The sequence below is a fragment of the Centrocercus urophasianus genome, unplaced genomic scaffold (genome assembly GCF_019232065.1).
Source record: "Centrocercus urophasianus isolate 14NV4802_14NV808 unplaced genomic scaffold, USGS_Curo_1.0 seq_12, whole genome shotgun sequence".
NCBI lineage: Eukaryota > Metazoa > Chordata > Aves > Galliformes > Phasianidae > Centrocercus > Centrocercus urophasianus.
Window position 1 is genome coordinate 54,326,131 of NW_024884364.1, and position 27,344 is coordinate 54,353,474.

The following is a 27,344-nucleotide window of genomic DNA, read 5'->3' on the forward strand; positions in this document are numbered from 1 at the left end:
TATTTTTCTTTGCTTTTGTCAGGGATTTGGCTGCCATCCACAGAAATGCTTTTTTTTTTTTTTTTTTTTTTTTTGCTACAATTACTCATTCTGTGCCCTCTTGCCTGTGTAATTTTTTTCTCTTATTATTTTCCATTAATAGTCCACATATGTGAAGCTGTGTCACTGCTTTTCATTAATAATGTTTGGGTTTTTTTTTGACCTTGTAATTTTAAACAGAACAACGAATTGTAGCATCTGATGAGAGTAGTCAGCCTACTGTAGCAAGATATCTTCGGGCTTTAATTTTAGGTACTTCTCTTTGGAAGCCCCTTTCTGGAGATCCTTTCAGATCCTTACAGCTGGGATGCTTAGCTCAAAGATAAGACTAAATTGCAAGTCTTCAGGTAAGCACTGGCCTGCTACAGAGAGCAGATTGATAATACTGTAGAGATGGTATTAACCACAGCCACAAGTGGATTCTGGCGTATTTGACCTCATTTAGTGCTTTTTTTCTCTATGCTCTTGCTTAATTCCTATATTATTTAGCTGTTTTGACATGCGGTAGTGTTGGTTTAAGTTGTCCAGTACTTCAACATTGAGATCAAGAAGAGCTCTGTACATGCCTGACCTACTCATCTCTAAATATGTAACATGGAAATTTGGTTGGACCATGAAGATGCATATTGTTTTAAAATGAGGGTAGACATAATTGCACATACAAGACTTAGCACATCTTTGATTCATAGTGATGTTGAAAACAATCCTTGCAAAGTGTATATGAACATGACAAAAATAAATGTACAGTTATTTTGTAGAAATAAAAATGTTGGAGTAGAGCTAAATTGATGCATTCAGCATTGAGTATATAACTCACTTTGGTACAGATCTGAGTTATTGCTCCTTCTCAACATAACACTCTCTGAAAATAGGAGAAATCTTCCTGCAGTCCCTGCGGTTTTGAATTTTTTTTTTTTTTTTTTAATTACACCCTTCAAAGTGCACAGTCATTTTTATGGGCACGTAAATAAACATGGAAAATATTCTGTCTGTGTGGTTGTTCATACACCTGATGTGGGAAAAAAAAACCTCTACCACCAAAGCTGGGAAAGAGTAACAATTATATCTGCTAGTACACTTTCTGTGCTTTAGTTCTTTCTTCCAGAGATGTTGACCTTCGTTTTATCTTGATTTTCATAACTTAAATTTTTTTTTGTCTCTCAGAGTCAGTGAGATTCTGCCAATATAGTGTGTCTTCGTTTCAATAACGTTTACTGAGGTAATTTTGTAATTTTTTAAAAGACTTTTAGATGGGTATAATATACACAGCTATATCTCAACACATCTCTGCTGATGTGGCATCTAGCTAGAGCTAGTAAGGAAGCTAGTAATGGTTTCTTACTTACAGGAATCTATCTTGGTTGCCATCCTATCTTATTTATGGTATTGTGCTTGAATTCATCAGGAGAATTAACAAAATCCATTCCATCTATTCCCAATGCACAGAGGCTCATTCGGTGATTACAGAGCAGCTATTCCTCTGCCTCCTTGTTTTATGCTATGCTCTTGTCCTTAACTTCGAAATTTATTTCTATTCATACAGGTTCCTGTTTTATTTGCCTTGCATAGGGTTATAGTTTCCATCAACTTCTTTCTCATTCTTTCAATCTTCTTATATTCTACCAGGCATTTCCTGATGCAGATGCAAGCTGTTTTGGACTGTTGCTATCATGGTTCTACCACCAAGGAACAGCCTTGTGGTGCTACAAATAACGCAGAACAGCTGGAAACAATTTATATGATGCTAAGCTTATGAAAAGAGATTACTCAAAAGACAAGCAAGTTGCTTTGTCAGAGAGTAATTCTGTTAAAAAAAATAAAAAAAATGAAGATCAAACAGTGCTTATCAATTAACAACAAATGTTGTTTGTAAGAACTCAGTATGATTTCAGAATGGACATTTCTGGGGATACCTGACAACATTTTTAAAAAAATAATTGTAGAAAACTAAACATGGAGTATTTGAGGTGCTGGCATAGGCTGCCCAGAGAGGTTGTAGATATCCCGTCCCTGAAGGTGTTCAAGGCCAGGTATGATGGGGCTGTGGACAATCTAGTATTTAATATCTGATGTAGTGGTTGGCAAACCTGCCTGTGGCAGGGGGGTAGAAACTTGATAATGCTTGAGATCCCTTCCAACACAAACCATTCTATGATTCTGTGATTTTAATTCATATTCAGGACTACTGATATTTAATGAGTAAAATGAGTAGTACTGGAAATATGTCTTTGATCCTGTTGTTTGATGCACATATTTCTATATCCATGCATAATAGTATAATCAAATATGTCCTTATACATAACATTACTTCTGCACTTTGGTGTATGAAGGACTAACAGGTTAATTTGTGAGGGTTTATGGAGGTAATTGTACTTCTAATTAAGCTGATGGGGCACACTGTTGGATTTAATTCTTCTTATATTCATTAATATGCCATGTAAGCCATGATGCAAAGGTTAGCACCAGAAGATATAGCTTGTTATGGATGTTATAGGCATGAGGGGTCTCTGTTTTTCACAAAATGGCAAACAGAGAATTGCTAAGATCAGAGAAAAAGAATATCTCATTTTGCTCAATTGCAAAAGTCTAAAAAAAATCTGTGTCTATCATTTTGTTTGTAGGAGTATTACATTTTCATCTATCAGAAGCTGATTTTTAAAGATCTTTGCTCATTGCTCACCTATTCTGTATGTGATTTTGAATACTGTGTAGCCTGATTCTTCCTAGCTGCTATTATGTCTCCTAACTCTTCTTGTTTTATCCTTTACTGCCACTGCAAAGATTGCTCTCTGCTCTCTGTAGCAGGCCGGTGCTTACCTGAAGACTTGCAATTTAGTCTTATCTTTGAGCTAAGCATCCCAGAGTCTTTACATTTTTTTCCTCAAAAACCAAGTTTTCAGACTGTTTGTCATATTTCTTTGCCCTGGATTTTCTAATGGTTAAGCGTAATGCATATTCCCTGGGTTTACTGGGGATTAAGAGAGCAGAGGCTGCTTCACAGGATTTGTTATTCATAACCCTGATTCTGTATTTCAGGAGACCATCGGGCTCAGTTTCTGTGTTACTTGTCTTCTATGCAGGACTGTTAATATCCAGGTGCTTCCCATCCTAGAGCTGGGCAGTTATACCTACTCCTGCTTAAATATAGAGTCCTGCACCTGTCTAACCTGAGCAGCACTCTCTTTTGCCCAGGCCAGCACTGAAGTGGCACAGTGTTATTCTGGCTTCAGTTTTCATTGCAAATATCTCAAGAACCACTTGAGTTTCCAGAAGCATGAATTATAAATGCGCTCTCGGTATTCATGTAGAAAGACATTATTTCAAATTCTGGGCACGTAAAGGAAACATACAGTACCTGCATGTTCACATTGTTAGGAGGAAACTTATTATACGTTTCAGCTGCTACTAGGCCAGATGGAATTACTTTTACTAAGGAATACAGATTTTTCTTAATGAGCATTTGAAAGGCCTGCAGATTACACAGTATTTTCTTCCTTTCATATATTTCCCTTTCACCTACCTTCCTCCCACATATTCTGTACTTCTATTTGATAATACTAGATTGTTTTATGTTTTCTAGTTCTTTTGCTTGATTATTTCAAAATAGGATTTTTATTTTTTATTTAGCAAGATTGCAATTGCATTCTTCTCATCATCAGTTATTTACTGTTCCAAATGTGATTTTCCCTACTGGGTAAAGTGAATGAGAAAAGAAAAGCACTCAAGCTATTTCTGCTGTACCATTTTTTCTGGTTTCTGGCAGAAGACACAAGACTATTTTCTAGGAAGAATGCATTATAATTTTTCAAGGTGCATTTTATAATTAAATATCGTTTTATTTTTCCTAAAATAAACAGTCACTGTCTTTAACAGGTGCTGTGTCAGTGCAGAAATGGAATTTAGATTCAGTTTCTCCCTGCATTATATTTCCAGAACACCAATTGTTGTGAAACAGAGGCACTGAAAGGCAGTAAAAGAAGTAGTTTGTGGAACTATAAATGGGCTTTGCTTTCACTGTAGTAATGAGAAGTTATTCTTTTTAAAGTTCACTCTTTTTCTTCTACCTGGCTCTCTCTTGTGGCCCAGTAAGCTAAAAAGTAAAAGAACAGTCATGCCAGTCTGTAATGCATCCTGGTACTTTGAGTTCTTTGAGAATGGAGGAATCTTTCAAATTGAATCCAAAGCAAATGCAGAGACACTCAAACGTATAAAACAATGATATTCATTGCTATCTTGAACATACTTAAAAGAACATTACTTAGAAAAGCCTCTGGACACCAGCCCATTTAGAGACGCAGATTGCCACATCTGTACAGGCTCCATTGCTTACTTTGACAAACAGTTTGACAGAGAGCAGTCAATCAAGTAGTTACAGACTACACTGACTACTGTGTCCTTCAAGTATTGGAAGATGTTATTCTTGTCCAGGTGCAAGGATGCTTGAAGTCAAACCATGTCATAAAGGGGGATCTTACAGAAACCCCACCAAAACTCCTTGAGAGACTCCATCCTTCCTCTTTCCTTCTCTTTATTTCTGTACTGTACCCATCCTCTGGGAGACAGGTACCCATATCTTTTCTTTGCAGTTACTACAAAGATAGCAAATTCAGAAAAGCCTGTGCATGTAGACTGTGATAAGCTATGTACAGCCCAAACTGGCAGCTGACATCTTCAATTCTCCAGAGATCTCTACTTGCTGGAGTACTTCAGGAAAAGACACATTCCTTACCCATCTGTATTCCTCAGAAACAGACCACTCTTCTCTCACTCTAAGCTGTGTGCATGGAGCTAGTGCATATTGCTAAAGCCCGTGGTGCAAGAAAATGCTGACTCTTATCAACTTCTAGTGCATTTGTATTTCATTAGCTTTAATGAATAATTATCTCTATACAATATGTTCAAGTTGAGGCAGGAAGTTAGAAATAATGCCCATGTTTCATCACAAATTGTTCCAGAACTACTGAGAAATTCCTGTTCTTTAATCCTTCACTCCCATTTACCTAATGATGTCACTTACGTGTGTGCAAAATAGCAGTAAAATTCTGCTGCTGAGCTCCCAGTCTGCACCTGTCTACTTCCTCTGGTAGTTTCCCCTCTAACAGGAATTGCCGCCATCTATACTTAAGGAAGAGTTGGTCCCACTGTATTTTACTGGTATTTGGTGGACACCTAAGAGTTGAAATTAGCCAGTGCACATCCATACTGCTTTCTTTGTGTTTAGTGAAAATAGCTATTTAATTTGAGTGGACAGATTCATTTTACTTTGGGGAGAGGTAGAAAGTATCGATGAAGACTGCAAAAAATGTAGTAGGTGTCAGAAATTTTAGTGGATGAGGAAGAGGCTCCGGATTTAGTCAATCTGGACTTTAATAAAGCCTTCAACTCTGTCTCCCACAGTATTCTGGGGAAGCAGGTACACGCTTGGACAGGTACACTCTTTGTTGGGTAAAGAACTGGCTGGAGGACTGGGCCCAGAGTGGTGGTGAATGGAGTTAGATCCAGCTGGCAACCAGTTAATAGTGGTTTTTCCCAGGGAATCACTGTCCCTGGAGGTGTTCAAGAACTGCATAGATGTGGCACTGAGGGACGTGGTTTAGTGGGCATGATTGGTGGTAAGTAGATGATCAGACTAGATGATCTCAGAAATCTTTTCCAACCTTCATGGTTCTATGAATTGACAATTTCCTCCTCACTTTCTTTTGCCTTTATGGAGACTCCTATTGTACTCCTGTCCCTGTGATTTGTAACTGATCTTGCAGTCTGCAAATGCCTTTGATATGGATGAGACTATTGAGTACTTTTAAAAGTTTCCTGGAAGAACTTCTGTATGAGCTTTGCCATTGCTACATTTAAGCTATACGCATACCCAGGACCAGGTGCACAAAAAAATCTGCACCCATTATCGGCTTGTGCCATGATCCAGCGTTCAACTCGAGGAATGCAGAGTATTGCCACTCTGAGGTCAGCCCTGGAGTCTGTTCTCAATGGGTGGCAGAAATACCAATTCTTCACAGGAAATAAGTGTTCCTTTTGTGAAGGCAAAGACTCAAAGAAGTGCAAAATCTATACATCTTTTATTCCAGTGCAAACGTCCAGCTTTCCTCTTGATAACAGCTGAACCAGACCTTTTCTGCTACTTGACATCCCTCTGCCTGCAAGTGATATAGAATGAACTGACCCTGTCTGTGCCACATTTCATAACAAGCAGGGCAAAGTTTTGGTTTTGGAGTCTGCCTGCCTTGAATGAAGGAAGGGCAAGTTGACATGACAGCTTCTTATGACACTTTTGAGAGGGACCAGATGGGTTTTCCCACCTGGTTCTCTCTTTTGTGATGGCTTTAGCTCTCCTCCTCTCTTGCAGTATAATGTTCATGCATGAGATACTTTTGACCAAGCACTAATTATAACACTGTGAGAAAGTAGGGACCAAACTTTCTCAGCTTGCTGCATGGTAATGTTTCAGTATTTGGTGATGAGCAAAGCTGGCTATGAGAATTTGGATTTTGGTTCCAATGAGGCACCAAGATCAGATTTTACTGACTTGGCATTTTGAAAAAAAAAATATATTAATATTAACATTTACTTCATGAACAGGCAGAAACTTTGGTTTCTTTATTTCTTCTGAAATTTACATGAGGTTAAAATGGAATAGAGGTTGATTTTGATCTTAAGCTCTTGGATGGTTTTGGATCTCTATTTCTTTAACCTAACAGAGGAGCAACCCTGTTGTTCTTGAGGACTGCTGTAGACTGCTCACTTTATTCATCTATGTGCTGCGTAGCAGAGACCTATTCTCCCTAAGTCACACTTTAAATTTGATTTTAAGTTTGTGATTTAAAGTTTTTTGACAGCAGCGATTGTTATTCTTTCCTCCTTACTTGTTCTGCAGTTTTTTGAATTCATCACTTTTCAACAGTGACTATATGAAATAGCAGGTATCTGAAAGAGTCACAACAAAGGGAGAAATGACTTGAAGAGGTGGGATGCTTTGTTTCCATGCCATTAAAAAGCCTCAAATTATGTATCTTGGTTTTACTCATTAAAGAAAAAAACTACTATTTAAGTTAAAGAAGAGAAAAAGAAAGGCAGAAAAAAAGATCATCATCCCAAGGAGAAAAAAATACAACTTATCTATTTCTTGTTTGAAGTCTCATTCTACTGTTCAAGAATGAAATGTTCAGGAGGAATCAAATAGCTCCAGAATGCATTTTAGCTGTGCAGAGAAAGTGAGTATTGCTAGGAGATTCATGAATTATGTTCTTTGTCTGATTGCACATTTCTTCTGCATTTTCTCTCAGTTACCAAAATGTGTCTTAACATGTGAGGATGTATAGAGAGATCCTGTCTGGAGAGAGTCTCCTGTGCTGCTTAAAGCTGATCTCTGTGCTGCTTCAAAGAGTTTTTTACTTCCTGAAATTGTTTTCTACGGCACGTAGCCCTTGATTCTTCAATGTCCTGGGGCTGCAGTGAGCCTTTCAGGAGGCTGCAGAGCCCTTCTATCTATCTTCTAACAACCATATCCTGAGCTATATCAAATTAAGTACGGTCAGCAGGTCAAGGGAGGTGATCCTGCCCCTCTACTCTGTACTAATGAGACCTTACCTGGACTACTTTGTCCAAATGTGGAGTCCTCAGTACAGGAAAGACACGAACTGAATAGAACAAGTACAGAGGAGGGCCACAAAAACGATCCAAGGATTGGAATGCCTCTCCTGAGATGACAGGCTGAGAGAGCTGGGGCTGTTCAGCCTGGAGAAGAAAAGGCTCCAAGGAGACCTGAGAGCAGCTGTCAGTATGTAAGGCGAGCTGTAAGAAGGAAGAGGATGGACTCTTTAGCTGGGTCTGCTGTGAGAAGACAAAGGGAAATGGTTTCAAACTAAAAAAAGGGAGATTTGGATTGCATCTGAGGAGGAAGTTTTTTACAGGTAGCAATGACAGAAACACTGGAACAGGTTGTCCAGATTTTTGGAGGGTACTCCATTTCTGGAGGCATTCAAGGTCAGGCTAGATGGAGCTCTGAGAAACCTGATCGAGCTGTAGGTGTCCCTGTTCACTGCAGGCGAGTTAAACCAGGTGACCTTAAGTAGTCCCTTCCAACTCAAACAATTCTATGATTCTATGATTATGTTTGAACTTCACCTGACACAGCACTAGAGACAAAAAAACCTTTAACTGAAAAATGCAATACTATAACTTTTACATTGCTGTAAACAGCAAGTGAATTGTGAAGCATTGTTCTCTCTTTTCCTGATGTTCTCTCTTTTGCCTCTGCAGGCTGGATTGCCATTTTGGGAGCCATTTGGCTGCTAGTGCTAGCAGACATCCATGATTTTGAGATGATATTAAGCAGAGTGGAATGGGCAACCCTTCTTTTCTTTGCGGCATTATTTGTTCTCATGGAGGTAAGATTTTGTGATTTCTAAAGCCTGAGCAGTTAGAACCGACTTAAAATGTGAGTTATGAGAGCATATATGTTGAAAGGCAGAAGCATCCTGTATGTTCAATCCCATAGGCACAGGGAAGATTGAATGCAGTTGCAGTTGTATGGAGCGAAATGGTGGAGTGCTGGAAGTTGGTTCTGAATAATTTTTCACTCTATGCCTGGTCCCACTTTTGTTCTGCTGCATTTGCTGTGTTCGTTCAATACAGTCATTTCCAATAACTTGAATTTTTTTTTCCTGGTAGTCTGTGGCCCCTGTGTTCAGATAGTTTATATATATTTATGTGTTTACTCTGAAATTCTTTAGACAAGCAACAGAAGAAATAAAAGAGCACAAGCCATAGTTGAAAACTGCTTCTAATATTGTCTGCTGCATGCAGGCTATCAATTGGCTTGACAGATATAGGAGAATGGTTTGAAAGGGTAACATCACTGAATTTCAATTTGTAATTGTAATTGAAAAAGATGTTCAGTACTCAAGATTTGTGGGCAACTGACTGTGTAGTTTCTTTGTGTCTGTCTGTTTCTGATGGTCTGCTTTACCCAGAAACATTTTATCCTGTTTATTTGGTGCTTTCATATAGATTGAATGGATTTATTTTTACCTCAAATACTTGGAGTATCTTTGTATGAATACTCAGATTTACATATCAATAAGGTGTCTGTGCATTCCCTAGAATGCTCTGGATTTTTTAGTTGTTACTTGTTCCATTTAGTGATGTTGTCAAGTTTTGCAAAGGTGGCTGATAAAACTCCCTTGACCACTGGCACTGTCATAGGTAGTGAAATGTCTGTATAAGTAGGCTGGGAAGAGCCTGGAATATAACATACAACACCTTCATATACCCCTTAGTAATTGCAAAGAACTCAAGAATTTGTAAATTGGGATCTATAAAAACAGGAGGGAAACAAACAAACAAACAAAAAACCTAAATTTAAATTCACTACAAACAGTGAATAATTAATTAATTAGAGCTAACTCTAATTAATTCCAAAACTGGAAGTCAAAATCTGGTAACCTCTGAGAAGATGAAAAGAAACTCTGATTAAGATTAAGAAGCTTGTTTGAGAGCTAGAAGGACTAGAACTCATCAGGAAATTTTGATTTATAGCACATTTATTGGGACAGGCAATTCAGTTCGTTATATCAGCTTCTGTATGTCCTTCTGTTTTCTGGATCTCATAGGGGATCCATTTTGAAGCCATTTTTTACTTTGTTTTACTGCTGCAATGACAGTGTATTAGTTACATTCCATGACGTATTTATTGTTTTAGCTTGAACAGTTTTGATTTGAGTGCTGTGTGACTGTACAATAACAGTAAAGCACAAAAAAAAAAAAAAAAAAAAAAAAAACAACCAAAAAAAACCAGCAACTTACTTGCCATTTGCTGATAGACTTCAGATATGACTGTTATAATTCACTGAACTTCACTCTTATGGTTTCTCAGATCAGCAGTGAATAGTTTGCTAATGAAAGATTTCTTTTTCCCGGCGCTTAGAATAACAGCAATTTAAGGTCATGAAAGAAGCTCTTACAGATAGTCAAGAAAAAATATTGGGAGATATTCATTTATCTCCCATGAATGAATAAGAAAGATACTCAGAAAAATAAGAAAAATGGATGTGTCATTCCTTATCCTTCAGATTAGCAGGAGTTGGCACTCTTTGCCAAGGCATTTTTCTTTTCTTAAGATTAACCATGTCAAGAAAAGAAGTCAAAGTAAATATGCGCACTGAGGTATGGAGAATCTTTCCACAGTTCAGGCTCTCTGCACTTTTCAGTTCCTATTCTTGGGGACCTTCATCTCGGATGGTTCCCACTGTCTAACTATTTCTTACTGCTAGAAACGTTCCTTTTACTATTAGAATGTACATTTAAAAACCAGTGTGGGACCTAGACTGCAATACACTTTGGAAAATGTAACGAGTTTCGTAAACACAGGAGTTCTTGGAGGCTCTGCCTTTGGGTGCTTGTCAGTTCAGTCTGGTAGATGTTTTGCAATGAAAAAGATGTACATCCTTTGAATCTCTCTTGTTTTCAATTGTGTCCTCAGGTAATTTATCTTTACAACTGTCTTTTTAGTACTTGTTCAGAACTGGCTGTTGCAGACTATAACATCTTTCTGCTTCTTTCTGTGGCATACATTCCTGTGCCTCTCAGCGTACACTGTTTTGTTCAGTCAAAAATGGTCACATTACCTTCAGTCCCTTCAGGCAGAGTTTATTTACATCAGTCATCATGACATCCTCCCCATAAGAGTGATTCATGCAAATTTTTCTGTATAAACTTTTATCTAAAATGTTACCTGATGTTTTCAGCAGTAAGGCTCTAATTTTGAGCTGTCACTCGGGAACTCATATGCTGGAAGGCACCAATTAGTGCAGTAATATCTCTTCCTCTCAGAGTGCACAGGAAGATCCTGGAGATCCTGTGTGCAGCTTACATCCTTGGGAATCCAGTGGCAGAGTTCTAATTGCTACCTTTCAGCTAGGTGCTCGCAGGCAATTAGCCTGGATATTGTAGACATCTTAAAGTTGGTTGTGTGATTAGTGCTGTCACATCTCTAATGTGATGGGCTACCTGCAGACTGACTATTGCAGGAGCAATGTACACATCCTTCCCTCGCTTCCCTCTTACCTGAATATCTCTTTTGTAGTGCCATGTCTGGATTCCAAAAGGAATGTTGAGTGTTACTGAAAAGAAATATGTTGTGTTGTTGGATAGTTAAATAATAAGGCAGCAGTCTTAACAAGATATAACGCTGAGCTCTGTGTGCTGACAACTATGTGTTAAGAAGTTTGCTTTTGAGTCTGAACACAAAGCACTCACAGAAAAATATGACAGCTCATTCTTATTTCTTTTGCATACATTTTAAAAATGACTTTGATAAACATTGAGTTAATGAGCTCGTATAGCAACTCCAATAGCATCAAGTCAATGCTGTAACTTAAGATTATAAAAAACTGTTAAAAAACTTTATCCTGAAAAGTTAAAGCAATGAAAAAATGTCATTATTTTTAATGTAGGGTGAATGCATGTGTTATTAAAAGCCTTATCACCTGTCACTTGTTTTCTCTGTGCTGCGTGTTTAAATGTAGATATAGCTTTTCCTGTGCAATGCGTTGTTAAAAATTAATGCAATCTCTGCACCAGCATTGCTGGCTGTACTCTAGCCTATGTTTCTCAATGGGAGAGTGCTCCCTCGGATCTTCTCAGTGAGTTGTCCTGACTTGTATGCATCAGAGCTTCCTTGCCTTTACCTCTACATCTCCCACTCTCTTGGCAAGCTGAAAACTACCAGCCTGCCTACTCTGCTCCTCCAGCAGATGGGTGCTGGTGCCCTTTGCTGCTGGTGGTACCCAGATAGTTGCACACTGCTGCCCAGCTGAGATACAGGTGCAGGAATTGCTGGTCTGGATGACAGCTATGCTGTCATTCTGATGTTACTGTGTCTTACACTGCACCACTCGGTACCAGTTAGGACCTTCATCCATCTCTGTCATGAGATTTGACAGCATGCGAGTTCAATTTTACTTATTTATTTATTCATTTTTCCCAGTGATGACTCTGAAGGGCTCTGTTTGACTGCCTATTGTTTCTGGCATCATGACATGTGAATGCTGACCTCTGCAGCTCTGTGTAGCAATGCTCTCAGTCAGCAGAATGTCTCAGCTAACTGATTTTCTGTCGTGGCAGGAAAACAGAAAGCAAGTCAGCCACCTAGGTCCAGCCTGAGTAAAAAATAATGTGATTTTCTTTCCTGAAAAACAGACAGGTCAAGAGATAGATGTATCCCATTCAACCTGAAAATAGTGCTTCACTCTGCACACCTGTAAGAAAAATACAAGCAAAGTGAATTAAGGGCTCTCTCTCATGAGTTAAATTTTTCCTTTCACTTTGTTTTTTGAAGGAATAGATCATTCTCGTGGGGTGTGAGGACTCAGTTTGCATTCTTCTGTTTGCCCAACGAGAATCCAAAGCCATAGCTATCAAACTGGAGTATTTTCATGCATGATAGTAACCAGGGCTGCATGAGATATTATACAGGCATTCTGTGCAAATGGGAGTTTGCTCCCCCTGGGAGGACAGCATGCTGGAGCTGGCTGTCCCCCGGACCAGTGGTTACAGGGGCAGCCTCCTCAGGTTGTGTGCCATCACATAGCTGTTTTTCCTGTCTCCTAAGTGCTGCTGTCTCTCTTCCAATTTCCATCCATCTAAGGTCTCTTGCTTGGTTTCAGCTGATGGGCAACACTGTTTCTTTTACTGGTCTGATGCAGCTGTTTAATGGAAAAATGTATTTTGCTTTCTCTTTTCACCTGAGTCTGAACACAAGATGCCTGATTGCATCCGACCTTTTAAACACAATACTGTCTATATTATGGTTACAATTATATCCAAGGTTTTGGGGCCATTGGATAAAAAATCAGTTATCCTCAGAAAACGTGTTCATTGAAGAATGTAATCTTTACATTTCAACTATACTCTAATGCCTGTGCCCCATGCTCTTTAAGCAATCTCACTGCTCTTTCTGGTGCAACTCACTTCTACAAATACAACTACAATTTCTGTCTTGTCTATTCCTTCCACAAACTGCAAAGTTGCTGTAAAAGCTACATGAGATGAATACCAACATCTTGGATGAAAATGAATTGTGTTTGCTTATGTTCATTGGAAAAATGTATCCGCAGCAAATACCTCATCAGTTGGTATCATTGCCTTTTTTTAGGCTTTGGCTCATCTGCATTTAATAGACTACATAGGAGAACAGACAGCTTTGCTAATAAAGGTATGTTTGAAATATTTACAGTAGTTTATCAGGCAAGGAAAATAGCTTTACTCCAATAGAATAATACTGAAAAATACTTTCATTTTGAATTTTGTACTCCTGCATCAGCAATACCTAGAAGGGATGTTGTACTTTGGGGTGTGTATGTCTGCACACAGCTAGAAGAAATGTCACTATAAATGAAAAAGAAAAACCTTTTCTGTAGGTTAATGAACAACAAAAAAAAAATGCTGAGGTGCGAACAAATATAAACAGTGAAAGAGGAAAATTCACAGTTGTGCTGGTTTGGTTTTTTTTTGTTTGTTTGGGTCTGAAACATGTGTATCAAAAATATCAATCCTTTTATTTCTATTGGTCTTAATTTCCTTGGAAAAAAGTTTAGTAATTGTGCTATTAAATGACAGGTTATTTTCTTTAAAATGCTATTTTAAAGATTATTTTCATCATTGTTACAAGTTGAATATAAATACATTATCCTATTCAGAGCCTGAAGGAATAATAGGTGTTGGTAAATTAAACTGTAAACACCTGTGTGATTGTGCCATTAGGGAGATGCAGCAATACTGATCTCACAAAGTCATAAAATAACTTATTTTAATTCCAGGTGGTTCCTGAGGACCAGCGCTTGGCAGTGGCCATCATTTTAGTGCTCTGGGTATCTGCTTTGGCCTCGTCTGTGATTGACAATATCCCATTTACAGCTACAATGGTAGGATTCCTTGCAGGTTCGATGTTTCCTCTTCCTGGTGCTGAGAAGGAAGCTAAGTTTACTGGTTATGATGTGCTATGTTGTAATTTTCTTTATTCTCTGGGATTTCATCATTGTTACAAGCTCATTCACGCTGTTTAGGCATCTACCTTACCATTGCTGCTAACAGCTGAAGTTGGCTGTGGAACTAGTTTCACTGTTTGAGTTGTGTTTCTGCATTTTCTCTCCTACCCTGCCATATCAACATACATAGCTGAAAAGTAAAATTGTATTTTGATGGACACTTCCATTATCCATCTGCATCTGTCAATGTTTTCCCTCTAACTGTTTTCCCTCTAACATTACACTAATGTTTTCTAATGTTTGCTAATACTTGAACTTTCTGTTACTAACTTATGTAATTACTTCATAAAACAGCAAATCATATTAAACATAACAAGTTTTTCAGCAGCTGAGACTTAACATCAGAAAAGTAGCAAGTAAGTAATAGAATTGTTCAATCAAGATCTCTGTTTAAAGTGCAGTAGTTCCTTCATTATACCATAGGAATTATTAATTGTACACCATGTTCTGTGTTCACTTTGAGTCAAGGTTTAAGACACTTCATACAGGGCTTAGAACAGTTTGGATAAATTTGCAACTGCTCTGTAATTATTTGCTACTATGGTACTTTGGTTTTATTACTGTGGTGTTTCCTGTTAAACTATATTGATTTAACAACAGTAGACTGCAAACAATAGGCATGAAGAGGAATACTGGTTCAGGATGAGTCACCTTCAAGCAAACACTTAAGGACTGTTAAGCAATAATGCAAAAATCTTAGCTTAAAAGGTTCTGCCTCATATCCAACTAGTCTGTGAAAGTTGGTTTGGAGTAATAAAAAGGACCAAACAGCTGCATTCACAGAGATCAACAAGACTTTGATGTATTTTGAAAGGAAAGAAAGGAAACTTCTTTTAAGGAGACTATGAGTATACTAAAAATTCCTAAATGGTACAAACCAGATTAGTTTATTATTTGAAACATCTTATCCTTGTACATCTTACCTCATCTTTTCAGTGCAACAGTTCAAAATTGGTGGATTATTCTTTGCTCTGGACAAGAGTAAACGTGGCACAACATCACTATCAAAAGTGTCAGTATAGTATGGAATTTGTGTATAGAGGCAGTTAAACTGGATTCTCTGCAAAGATCTCAGAACTGAACAAGAATTTTAAGCTACAGGGGATGCTTTTGAAAGCATTACTTGAAACAGTGCACTAAGTTGCTGAAGTGAATTAGGTGATTATAAATTGTTCACTCTTACTGTTCCTGTCTTGGTAAAACTTTGTATTAAACCAAAAATAAAACATTGAATCTACACAATGACAAAACAGTTTTCAGAGCATATCCCCTTTTTTTTGCTTCACATAACTTGTCATAAATGCAAAGGTCACAAACTGCCCCCCAGAAAGATGAAGAGATTGAAATTTACTTGCTGTACAGTAATCCCAGGATTTTTACGTTCTTTTCAAGCACTGGAAAGTGAAGATACAGCTTTCTAATTAAGAGTATTTGAATGATTGTTTATTACACTTAATTGCATAAACATGCCTAGCAATTGTGATAGCTGTCCACACATTATAGGAAAATCAATCTTCTTCTTTTTTTTTTTTTTTAATATGAATAAATTCTACTGTAGCAAATTTTGAGTTAGTCATAGCCCTTGTGGGAAACTGTATGAATTCTGTATGCAAAGAACTGTGTTGCAGTGACAAATTTAATATATATAAATGTATCTGGAAGCTGCATTAAGCAACCCACAACATGTTCTATGCATAAAAAATTAATAATCCAAAACCTTAGCTGCCAAGTCTTCAGCATTTTAATTCTAGAATGGCAAGGCTGTTTTTTTTTTTTTCCCCCGTGTTGTATATCTAGCCTTTGTCTGAGTAACAAATGTGGTGAATCATGTTCTGATGCTCTATGTGTCATTCTATTAACCCTCTGATTTTTAATTCCTTTTTGAAAAGGCTAAACTCACAGTGACATTCCTTAACAAGAAGATTCATTCATTTTTAAAGTCTGTATTTTCCTAGTATTGTCATTTAAATAGCCACAGATTTCTGCCCTTAGAATGTTAGGTGATGTGATTTAATTATCAGCACGCTCTTTAATTTAATTGACGTGTTTTATCAGCTGCATATGCTGGAGCCATCTGCTTATATTTTTATTTTATTGCCAGAACTAAATATATAGCTGTAATAAATCCTTCTCTTAGCTGAGCTTAAATACTGTTTCCTCAATACAATGTAACGAGCAATTTCAATTAATCACCTGGCTGCAAGGTGACTTGGTCACTGACAGGTTGTTGTTAGAAAGCAGATAATTTTGGGACAACTATTTGTTACCTCTAAAATATCTGAATCATTTCATTTACACTGCTGAAAATTTCATCAGAATCTTATATTCTTAGTGCCTTTTATTTTTGGATCTTCTTTCCTTCTGTCCTGCTGAAGATGTATGTTCTGCATTTCAGTGCTCAATAAATGTGTAAGACTGAACCCTAGCAGACTGTAGACAGACCTAACATCAACAACTTGAGAAACTAGAAATAGCTTTTTTTTTTCTATTAATGCACATTCTCTGCAGTTTGAACAGAGAAGACATCTTTAACACATTTAGTTCTTAGCAAAATGTGTGCTGTGAAACTTTAAGTTGTAGAACAGAAATGACTCCTTAAATTAAAGATGTATGTTGCTGTTTCACCATCATGTTGCATAAGTAGACAAGATGGGTAATATAACTTGATGCCTTGTACCGTGCTGCATATATATGTCATGAACATGAATGAATGTTTAAGTTGTCCTTTTTGCATGATGGTAGTTTGAGATTACTTGTACAAATATTAAATTTGAGAGGAATAAAATTAAACCCTCTCAGAAGTAGCTTATGCCACCCCAGGAGGAGAGTAGCATTGATAGAGTAGAAGTGCCTTTCCTCTTTGGTCTCCTCCTTGCATATCTGAGATTCAATAAGCTAAGCTAAATTATCATTTCTGTTTGTATTTCAGAAAAGGGTCTTCACAATTTCAAAAGAGCTGTTTCTTCTGTCTCCTTGACTGGGAGAGTGTCATGCTCATGAGCAAGCTTTTTCATAAACATAGTTGAATAGGATAAAGGCCTTGATTCAATTTACTCTTTGGTAATTAAGAGAAGAGGTTGTGGCAGTAAGGTGTGAAAATGGTAACAGTTTGATCACATTTTTGCTTATGAGAAATGCAGTTTAGTATCAAAATAAGATTAATGACTGACACCTTTCTGTATTGAGTGTTTGAGAACACTCTACTTTTTCCAAGCACATTCATCATTTCTGATAGTTATGTTGTTTTCTTTTTTTCTATTTACTTGGAGATGGATAGTCATATAGAATGTGTGAAGGTGATTAGGCTTTCCTTTGTGAGCTGTACCACACATTTTATTTAGATTCTGCCAATCAAGCTGTAATGTGAAGTAGTTCAATACCGAAATTTCCAGCAGAGCTAGAAAGTTTTTAGAAACTAGTCAGATTACAAAACTGCACTTTCTGTTGTTATGATGCAATGAATCTTTGTGCTTAAAAGATGATAAAGTTTGACACCTTTGATCACAGACTTTCTTCTAAGTTGTTTTTGTGTCTTCAGTCAATAGGGATTTATTTATTGGTCAATGAGAACTCATGGAGCTGAGCTCCTTCAGTAAACAGAAGACTAAACTTTCTGATGGGAGCACTGTGCATTTCTAGTGCAAATACCTAGCAGGGAATCACCCATCTGACTTTCTGCCAGGAAGCTCTGCACTGCTTCTTCTCATGTTCTTCATAGTGCTGTAATTAGAGAGGGGCCCCTGGAGGACTATAAGCCTCTGCTTGGCACACAGTTCTCACCAATGGGGTGTGAAAATGGCATTACTTGCTCTGCATTTGAGATCTCACTGGCACCAGCTTTAGGATTGAACTCAAAATCTAGAAAATAGGATTGTCATTTTAATACCTTCTACATACCTACCTTCTCCATGTCTGCAGGGCAGAGCATGACAGAAGGAGTCATCTAATTTAAAAAATGTTGCTAGCCTGCATAGTGCAGGATTGTGTCACGCATCTGTAGTACATTGAGATACTTGCAAATAATTCCAAGGAAGTAAATAATTGTCTCTTGTTCTTGGGTCAAAATTGCATAGCAGGAAGAAATGCTGTATTTAAATTGAGCTAGATGTCTTAATTTGGGGATTCGTTACTTGTGTTTGAAGTTATTTCATTTCATGTTGAAACAAAACACCGTACTGAAATAAATGCAACCACAATTAGAACTGCATATTGTGCTCTGGAAGTGGTGGTTTGAGAGAAACAAAGATTGAAATCTTTCATGACTTAATCATGGAAAAAAAAAAATAAACAGGCAAAATGTCTGGCATGCTCTTTTCTTCAGGCCTTAAACAGAAATATCTATCTTCAGGCAGTGTACAATTCAGGAATAACTGTTCAAACGTTACCTTATCTTGGTTAACCAATGAAAGAATTTAGGAGGGATGATTAGCACCAATGGCATTAGGGAGGGTGAAGTAAGGGATTTCACAAAACCTGCATGTTGTTTCTCACCAAAAGAACACATGCATTCAGAAAATGATGAGCATCATTCGGCCATTAAAACAGAGAACATTTTTCAGGAAGCAACAGCTCCATCTCTGAGATCAGACTTGTGTAATGTATCCAAAGGACAAATTGGAGGATTAAAAGTGATAACTGTAACCACTAGTGTAAATTCTGGATTCTGAGAAAGCATTAATTTTAAGACAAATCACAGTTATTTCCATATATCACTTTCTGCTTGGTTTCTCACTGTTTCATTTTTGTTATTCTTAGTCTCTCCTTTGGTCTAGTAAATTTCTGCACATCTCAGAAACAGGTCAAAAATACTATCACCTCTCCCTTTGCTAATGACCATTTTTCTACAGGCACTGATTAAGCCTTTCTTTCAAACCAATCAGTTACTCAATGAAGTGGAAATTTAAAAAAAAGTTTTCCCCAACTAAAGCTGAGGTTTCTTAGGTTTGAAGGTTGGTAATGACTGAGATCTAGGGCTACTGGAAATCTTGCCTGCTGCATGTTTGGTCTCCATACCAATTGCCCGATGAAGTCGGTAATGTTTCCCTATGAACCTGATTTGATTTACAAATATTTTTTTCTATAATGATTTATTTTTATTTGCTAAAAAAATATTAAATGAAATTCATAAAACTTGCAAATGTTTCCTAGGATAAAATATATTTTATGTATACATATAAAATATAGATATGTATATATTTTTATATATAATTAGTCTAAATAATAAAATAGCTCAACTCTTATGAATTCAGAGGACTGTCACATTGATGTCTGTCAGTTTTTTCTGTAACAGATCAGACACCTTTGGTTATAACAAGAATCTAAGAATATTTTAGTTATTGATGCATTCTATGTGGTTGGGTCCAGGTCTAGGCATCTCAGCAGTTTCCAGGTAGAAGAGGGATGATAGCTCTGCCCTTCAAATTTCAAGGACTGGAGGAGGAACTGCGTATAATCACTGATAGTTCTCTGTTGAAATAGAAGGCTCCAATTGGATGCACTCAAAACCTTAAGGGATCTTCAGTTTTTTCAGCAGTCAACCTGTGACAGGATTGGCCTGACATTACAAGTAACTTCCCTACTCCTTGTGGGACTATAACAGTCAGTGGCAAAACTGAGCACAAACCAAGAGTGTTGTGCAAAGATGCTCATTAAAAAAAAGAAAAATCGTTATTTGGATTTGCTTGTATTTTAGTTGTTTGCTTAAGCACTGTCTCCTGAATCTTACTCTCTTTTCTTCTTAAATCACAGATTCCTGTTCTTCTCAATCTGAGTAAAGATCCTGATGTTAACTTGCCTATTAAACCATTAATATTCTCGTTGGCCATGGGTGCATGCCTAGGAGGTAAGTGTTTATGTGAGAAGGCTGGCGTAAGGCAATAACTTTGAAATTATGTTAGGTATTAACTGTTTCAAATATGTTTAATTATTTAATTATGCAAAGCATAGTGAGGGCCTGATGCTGCTCTTTTTGACTTCAAAGAACTCCTGGATGAGGATCCCAGTCAGTGTGTGCTGCATACACCACAGTCATATTTTTGCCATTTCTCTTTGAAGACTATATCTGATGTTGCATTGTCCCCAACAATCTGAATAAAATACAAATGCACAAAGCAGAAGTCCAGATGGTGCTTATGGAGTTCTGATCTTTTCTGAGAGAAAATTTAAAAATATATTTAGTTTCCAGAACTGAGATCCATCATTGCTCACTGAAAAGATGCAGAAAATGCATAATAGCTGAGATCTGAAAGCTTGATTCAAAGCCTAATGAAGTTGCTAGGAGGTTTTCTGGCTGGCTTATAGAAATGGGTTGACTATCCATTTGCTGAGCTATTTAGTCCTCCTTTCTCTAAGGAACATCTCATTGAAGTATTTGGGAAATGTACCTCAAATAATGAAAGTTAATAGCCATTCTTCTAATACCCATCTTGATATTAACTGGGATTTCTTATATTGTCAGTTCATTAGTATAAAACAAGCAGATGGCATTGTTACTGTATATTTTTTCTTAAATTAAAAATGTACCATGTATCTATTGTAGACTCAACATTTCCTCTCTATTATAATAACAAAGGAGAATAGCCTTCAAGTAATTTTTAAATTAATGTTTATACTTGATTACTCTGCTATATGTTCTGCAAATGGCATATGAAGCTTTCATGACGCAGTAACAAGTACACTAAGTGCAATTAAAATATGTAAAATTTTAATGGGAAATAGTGTTAGTATTGTTTTCTACTACTGAGAATGTTAATGCTAATTACATTGTACTGAACTGTGTTCTAATCCATAAATACTTAGGCAGTTAAGTTAAATAAAGTTAAAATGGATAACATAATTTTCAATCAATAGCAATGAATCCAACCCTTTTTCCTCCCTTGAATAGTTTCCTCCTTGAAATAGTTTCCTTTGTTTATGGAAATTAAAGCCAGAAACCATTTTGTGACTAATACAAGTTTGGATTCGTTAATTTAGTTAAGTGATTGCTAGTAGAAGTGACCTTAATACCAAACAAATATTATAATGATGCAATTTACAGATGGAATTTTAAGAGCATGTTGCAAAAACAGGACAATTTATACTAAACAACACTTATTCATTTTACGAATGTCTTTTTTGTACTCATTATTACTTATTACATTGTGACGTTAATCTGCAAATCTGCTCCCTTTTAAAACTAGTGATCTGAATATTCAGCATGTCTTTATATAGATGTTTGCCATGAAAAATCACCTTTCTTCTCCATTTGCTAATCACCAAAGATACTCTGATTTCATTAAAATTTCAGATTAAAAAAAAAAAACCAACAAACCTCATAAGGAGCTAAAACTGATGAGATTTCACTGACTTATTCTAAGCAAGAGACACTTTCCCTGCTTTGGAGTCTTTACGTATATCAGCTGATACTCCTACAGTATCAGTTACTGTGTTAACCCAAATTCCTTAATTTGATTTCTTGAAGCATTGCTGGGGCTTAACACAGACTTCTATGTTTGCTGTATAACACAATTATACACATTTAATTAATATAGAAATTGTCTGATTTAAGGGTACTACTCAAGGAATGTTCATTTTTGAAAATAGACTACATATAAATACTGTGATAAGAAGTAAGGGCATTGTCATTATCTGCAAAACTTTAAACTCTCCAAACAGTACTCTATTAGGATAAAGCTGTGTGAGTGCTGATACTAGCAAAGATCTCATGGGAGTGTAAGTCTGTGGAATTAGTCCCAACTAATTACTCCCCTCGTCAAAATCAGAAGCTAATGGATAGCAGTTTGTAGGTAGGGAATGGAAATGATAGAAAAGATTTTCATTTGAAAGTTCTAGCAAATATTCAAAAAAAGGAAGAGAAGAGGCTTTAAAAAAAAAAAAAAGGAAGTTTGGCCTTTAAAATTACACTGAAGCGTTGTGAAGGAATTCTCAAGGTAGGATAATCTCATTTTTAAGGCAGAGATGCAAATTGTATCATTATACTCTGGTGCTTAAGGCAAAAGATTGGACCTTATTATTCCTTATGCAACCAAAGGAATATAGCAAGCAAGACTTTCCGTAGAAGAATCTGATTAAATAATACATTAAAAGTATAGATATCGTAAATAGTTGTTTGCTGCATATTGAAGAGCTTCAGAAAAAGTTGGATAGTGTTTCTGGGGTTCAGGGTGAGCACTGCACTATACTTGCTTATGTGTCCATGAAGAGAACATCATCTTTTGTGCCTGCATGAGAAAATGCCATGAAACTGAAAAATTTCCAGTGGTGCTGTTACTTTTTTCTGCTGCCTCAAAGCACACAGTCAGCTACTGGTTTAGAAGATGATGGGATGAGAAAAGACTGTAATTTTCTTTCATTGCTATAGCTGTTGTTCTGGAAATGAAAGGACTGAATCAGTCTCAAGCAAGATGGTGAGACCTTTGCCAATATAACTGCCACGCTGCTGTGATCTTTCAACACCGTCTCCCAAAAGAAAGATGCTTCTATTAAATTTCTCTCTTTTATGGCATGGGGTTCAGACACAAGGTGTAACCAAAAATAATATAGATGCTCCTTGCACTTATAAAATCTATATCTGGAAGTGAGAAGGAAGGAAAAATTCTGTTTTTTAATCAAGAAAGCCAAGAACAATGTCAGCCATTGGCAATTCCTGGGGAGGTGGTCAGAATTTTGAAATTTCTGGGTCTTCCTCAGAATTTGTAGTTCCATTCTGGCAGAAGTTTTCTGTCAGGTGGGGTTAGCCTTATGCATCTGAAATAAAAACACGGTAAGCCATCAGGAAATCTAGTTCTGCAAATTTACACTTATATTTGTTCCAGCTATCTTTAGGAACTTAAATGAAGTTGTGAATTCAGAGTTTGGCTGCCCCAGGCTCCCATTTGGTGCTGGAGAGTGTGGCACTTCCAGGAGGCAGATGTTTACCCATACACTGAAAATGTCAGATGTTCTTTGCAGAGTAGATAGGAATCCTTAGCATGCAGAACTTCAAGAGCTGAGAGGGATGTCCAAAATTAGAGCAAATTAATTCAGAGTTTGGGGCCTTTTTATTTGTCAATTCTTCTGAATGTTGATTGACCCCATTAGCTCATGTCTGTCTGGACATTTACTGTCAGGGTGACTAAGTAATAGCTGGAAAAATTGTATTGCTCACATGGCTTTTTCTGCAGTATCTGATAGTAATTCAGTTATACTTTGAAAAGAGCAAAGGGGAAAGAAAACAAGAAATTTGAAAGAAACTGAAGGAAACAAAGAAATAACTTCAATTATTTTCTGTGGTGCTCTGACAAATCTGCATTCATATTTATTTCACAGGAGAGGACATTGAATAAAGCTTTATTCATTAATGCTTCCTATTCCAGTATATGATGAAATTATGGCATCTCTTGAGACTGAACTGTATGTGGTCTTTCCAATAACATGTAGGAATGCTGCTCTGAAATTCTGGAGGATAAATGGAAATTGCTAGTTTTAGCAATTTCAGAGTGAGAGGAGCTTTAATCACATTGCTTCTACTGCCTTATAAGTTTTAAAATAACGAGAAGCATGAATTCAACTCAGTGTGTAAGTGCATGATCAGAAATATATCTATTTGTAATTTCAATTGTGTAAACAAAATTATTTTCTGACCTGAAGAAGTTTGTAGCTAAGACATTGTTTGAAGGACTTCTGTACATTTGGTATACGTGGCATTTGTTTGCCTTGTAATCTATTTCTTTCTTTCATGATGTATTAAAAATATATTTGTAAAAGTGAAACAAACAAACAAAAAAGGATTCAAACTAAAAGGGGGGAAAGATTCAGACTGGATATAAGGAAAAAGTTTTTTACAATAAGAGTAGTGAAGCACTGGAAGTGGTTGCTCAGAGAAGCAGTGATTACCCATCCATGGAGACAGCCAAGGTCAGGCTGGACAAGGCAGCTCATGCTGTTTTCTAGAACAGCCAAGAACTGCAACTTTCTATAAAAATCCAAGCACAGTTTTTCTTTTCCTTTTTTTTTTTTTTTTTTTTTTTTTCCCACAACATTCAAACTCTGGGACATTTTCATACTTTTTCAGTATGAAGTCCTGCTTTAAAGCTCAGCGGTACCATAAAGTCCTTGATGTGAAAACCATGCTCATTATCAGAGCTGAAGGAGATCCTCTAATCTTTTAAGATTACTGAAGATAATCCTCATTGGCGTGAAAGAGATAGAAAAGAAAGCTGTGAATGTCAAATAGAAAAACAGCTAAAACTCTATGAGTCAGTCCACTTGGCAAGCATATCATTGTCTGTATTAAGGAAATATCAGAGACCTGCTTAGGTTTATGACACTGAGCTAATAAAGAATCAAAAACCATATTGAACCTATCAATTTTTCTTAGCATGGCCATTTTTCCAAGTTTGAAAAGATAACTTGGCAGACATATATATATATGTAGATGGATGTATGTTATTAAGAGTAAAATATGAAGTATATGGGGTAAAAGATTATGCTCTATGTCACCTATACTGATGAGAATTTATAGTTTAGATGGTAAATCTTGGATTCTAAAATGAAAAGGATGAGAATCTGTGTAATATGCAGAATTCAATTGATACTAATAAATTTGAAATTCTTCTACTGTCTTTGTAATCTGTGTAAAGTGATTGTTTGTGATAGAGTTCTGCAAATTAGAGGAAAGATAATGATCAGTGGTGACATTGGAGACTCCTACAAATAACATACAGAGTTTTGTTTAATTTTTTTTACTTGCCTAGTGCACTTGTTTATAAAAAACCTGAAAACTACAGAGCATCCTTCTTGGAAACCTTGGCCTTTTTTATTTTCAGAATAATATAGAATATTTAAACTCATGATGTTGTATTGGTGAGTCACCACAATATAATAATACAAACTGTGCAGTGCTGTCAGAAGAGGTATATTCAGTTGGAGGATAGCATTCAGGCTATCACGTAGAACAGGACAAGAAAGCTACAGCAAGCTCTGAAACTCTAGGTGCAGAAGATAATACTGTTCTATCTTTCTTACCACAGCAGACACTTTCCAGATAGTAAACCCTTTTTTTGGAAAAGGAACAAAATGATGCTGCTTGCAATTGTGTTTGGTAATCCAAAAGAAAGGAGGAAAAGAAATCTGAGTCTGCAATATAATTAATTCAAAGTGATGAATCAGATTGCACCATCAAACACTCTCTATGACACTAAAGAAAGTTGTAATTGTGTCCTGGATATATATTACTTAAACGCTTATTATAAGATATCTGCAGCACAATTGCTGTTAACACACCTAAAGTGAAAAGAGGCACTCAACAGGAGTTGTCAAAGTATTTTAAACAAGGCACTTGATCCATAGCAGTGTGCTCTAGATGACACTGCTTGAAGCAATGGGTCTTACTAGATGATACCAAGTGGTCCCTTCTAACCTTAACCATTCTGTGATTCTGTGATAGCAAAACATAAAAGCTAGGCTTCAGTTGAAAGTCAATTTACATTAAGTAGAAATCTGAATTTTAAGCGGCTGAACATTAAAATAACTTAATGGAGAGACATTCATTTAATTTTGAGTAATATTATCTTGTTCTGCTCAACTCAAAAATAAGTCATAAAGTTCAATAATTGCCTTTTATTCCAGAGGACTATTCAGAAAATGGTTTTTCAGTGTTTGGTCCCTAGTAATGACACACGTGAAGAAGCTGTGGAATGGAACAGTTAACTTCTGAATGTAAAAATCAGAGAAAAAAAATGAGTAAACTGGGGTTTGTATGCAGCATTGAAGGTTTTAAATTTTACCTAATTGAATATATTTTTCAGGGCATGAAGGAATTGAGTAGCAGAGCTTAGACTTTTAGAATATTTAAGTCTAAAATATTTACCCTATGTGAGTTAAGCTGACTTTGAGGAGACAGATGGCTATGGTGAACTTGTATTTTATGTCTCTTCTGCAGATGTCTTAATTTGAAAGAAGACTATGGATTCATGTAGCTCATTAACATAACAAGTGCAGGATGTTCAGCAACCTGTCTTGCTTATTACACACTTCTGGTAGAAGACAGCAAATTTAAGTTTCACCTTTTCCTTTCTCTGAAAAATAAAGTAATGAAAGTTGAATAGCACTCACGAATACTTACAGTAACTGTTCTGCTGGTGGTAAAATAGTGGTAGTAGAAGAGGGTAAGGTTCACTTTATTTTAGGTGTTGAATTGAATGGTCAGGTCAGTTAACACTTTGAGTAAGTTAAGACTATGATTCACCTTCAATGTTTACCCTATGAATTTATTATGTAGACATTTCAACAGAAATATCCCTTTCAAAATATTTCCAAGTAGGTAAAATTAAAAAAAAACATAGTTACTATCTTATGATTGAAGACTGTTTGCTGAGTTCATGCAGACCTTTTCTTTCTTATTGCTTATGAGCTGAGGTTCCTGGTTATTGTGAAGATTAGCAGTGGTTTAATTAGCCTTGATTCTGTAATTCTTTTTTGACTGCAAAGTTTGATTATCCAGAGCTTGTAAATTTTTACACATTAAAAAAATCAGAAGATACTCTGGAGTTGTACGCGCTTAAGAGATTAACATAAATGTCTCTGTTTAGTGAGGCAAATGTGGATCAGATTTGTGTAAAATACAAAATTTGTGAAAGCTGTGAGGGTTGTATCTTGCAAGGCTAATCAAAACCATAACTGTTCCGTGTTCAGTTCTGTAGACAGATTTATTGTATTTGTTTGAATCATGTTTCCAGTAGAGAAATGACATACTCTATGGGATAGAAGCCGCACAGATCAATCTACCTATGGCTAACTATATAAAGTGCATAGGAGAGTGCACAGCATTTTCTTTTGAAAATCGATAGGAGGAAAGGAGCTGGCTTTCTTAAATAAGTTATGGATAGATGCTTTAATAGTAGAGATCGATTACATCAAAAAGCAGGGGTGAGAAAAAATTATTAATGGTTCTGTAGTTAACTCTTGGTTTTGAAGTGAGAGCACTTGACTGGAACAAAGCTGCACAAAGAGATATCCCTAAATAAAGCTGTGGCTTACACAGATGGTTTCCCAAGGCTGGGGCAAACCTACTTTGTGGCTTGTCTGTCTTTTATTGTGGCTGCAGGATATTGAGTTTCATGTTTGCTGTTGAAATAATTGGATTTCAGAAAAATAATAAACACTTTTCTCTACTGGTACATTGCTAAATAACAGCCTTTGTTCAGTACTTGATATGAAAATTGTGTAGTCTTTTTCTGTGGCGATAGGCAACCAGAGATACAGGGA

The 27,344-nt window shown here is 36.6% G+C and overlaps 1 protein-coding gene across 1 annotated transcript in view; it reads left to right on the forward strand.

Moving 5' to 3' along the window:
* Positions 1-27,344, forward strand: part of OCA2 (OCA2 melanosomal transmembrane protein) — a 232,421-nt gene that overhangs the window by 87,252 nt on the left and 117,825 nt on the right. Inside the window, exons 18-21 of the mRNA XM_042810547.1 lie at positions 8,314-8,441; positions 13,208-13,267; positions 13,872-13,976; positions 19,848-19,941. Of these exons, the coding sequence (XP_042666481.1) occupies positions 8,314-8,441; positions 13,208-13,267; positions 13,872-13,976; positions 19,848-19,941 (387 nt within the window). The remainder of the gene's footprint in view (positions 1-8,313; positions 8,442-13,207; positions 13,268-13,871; positions 13,977-19,847; positions 19,942-27,344) is intronic.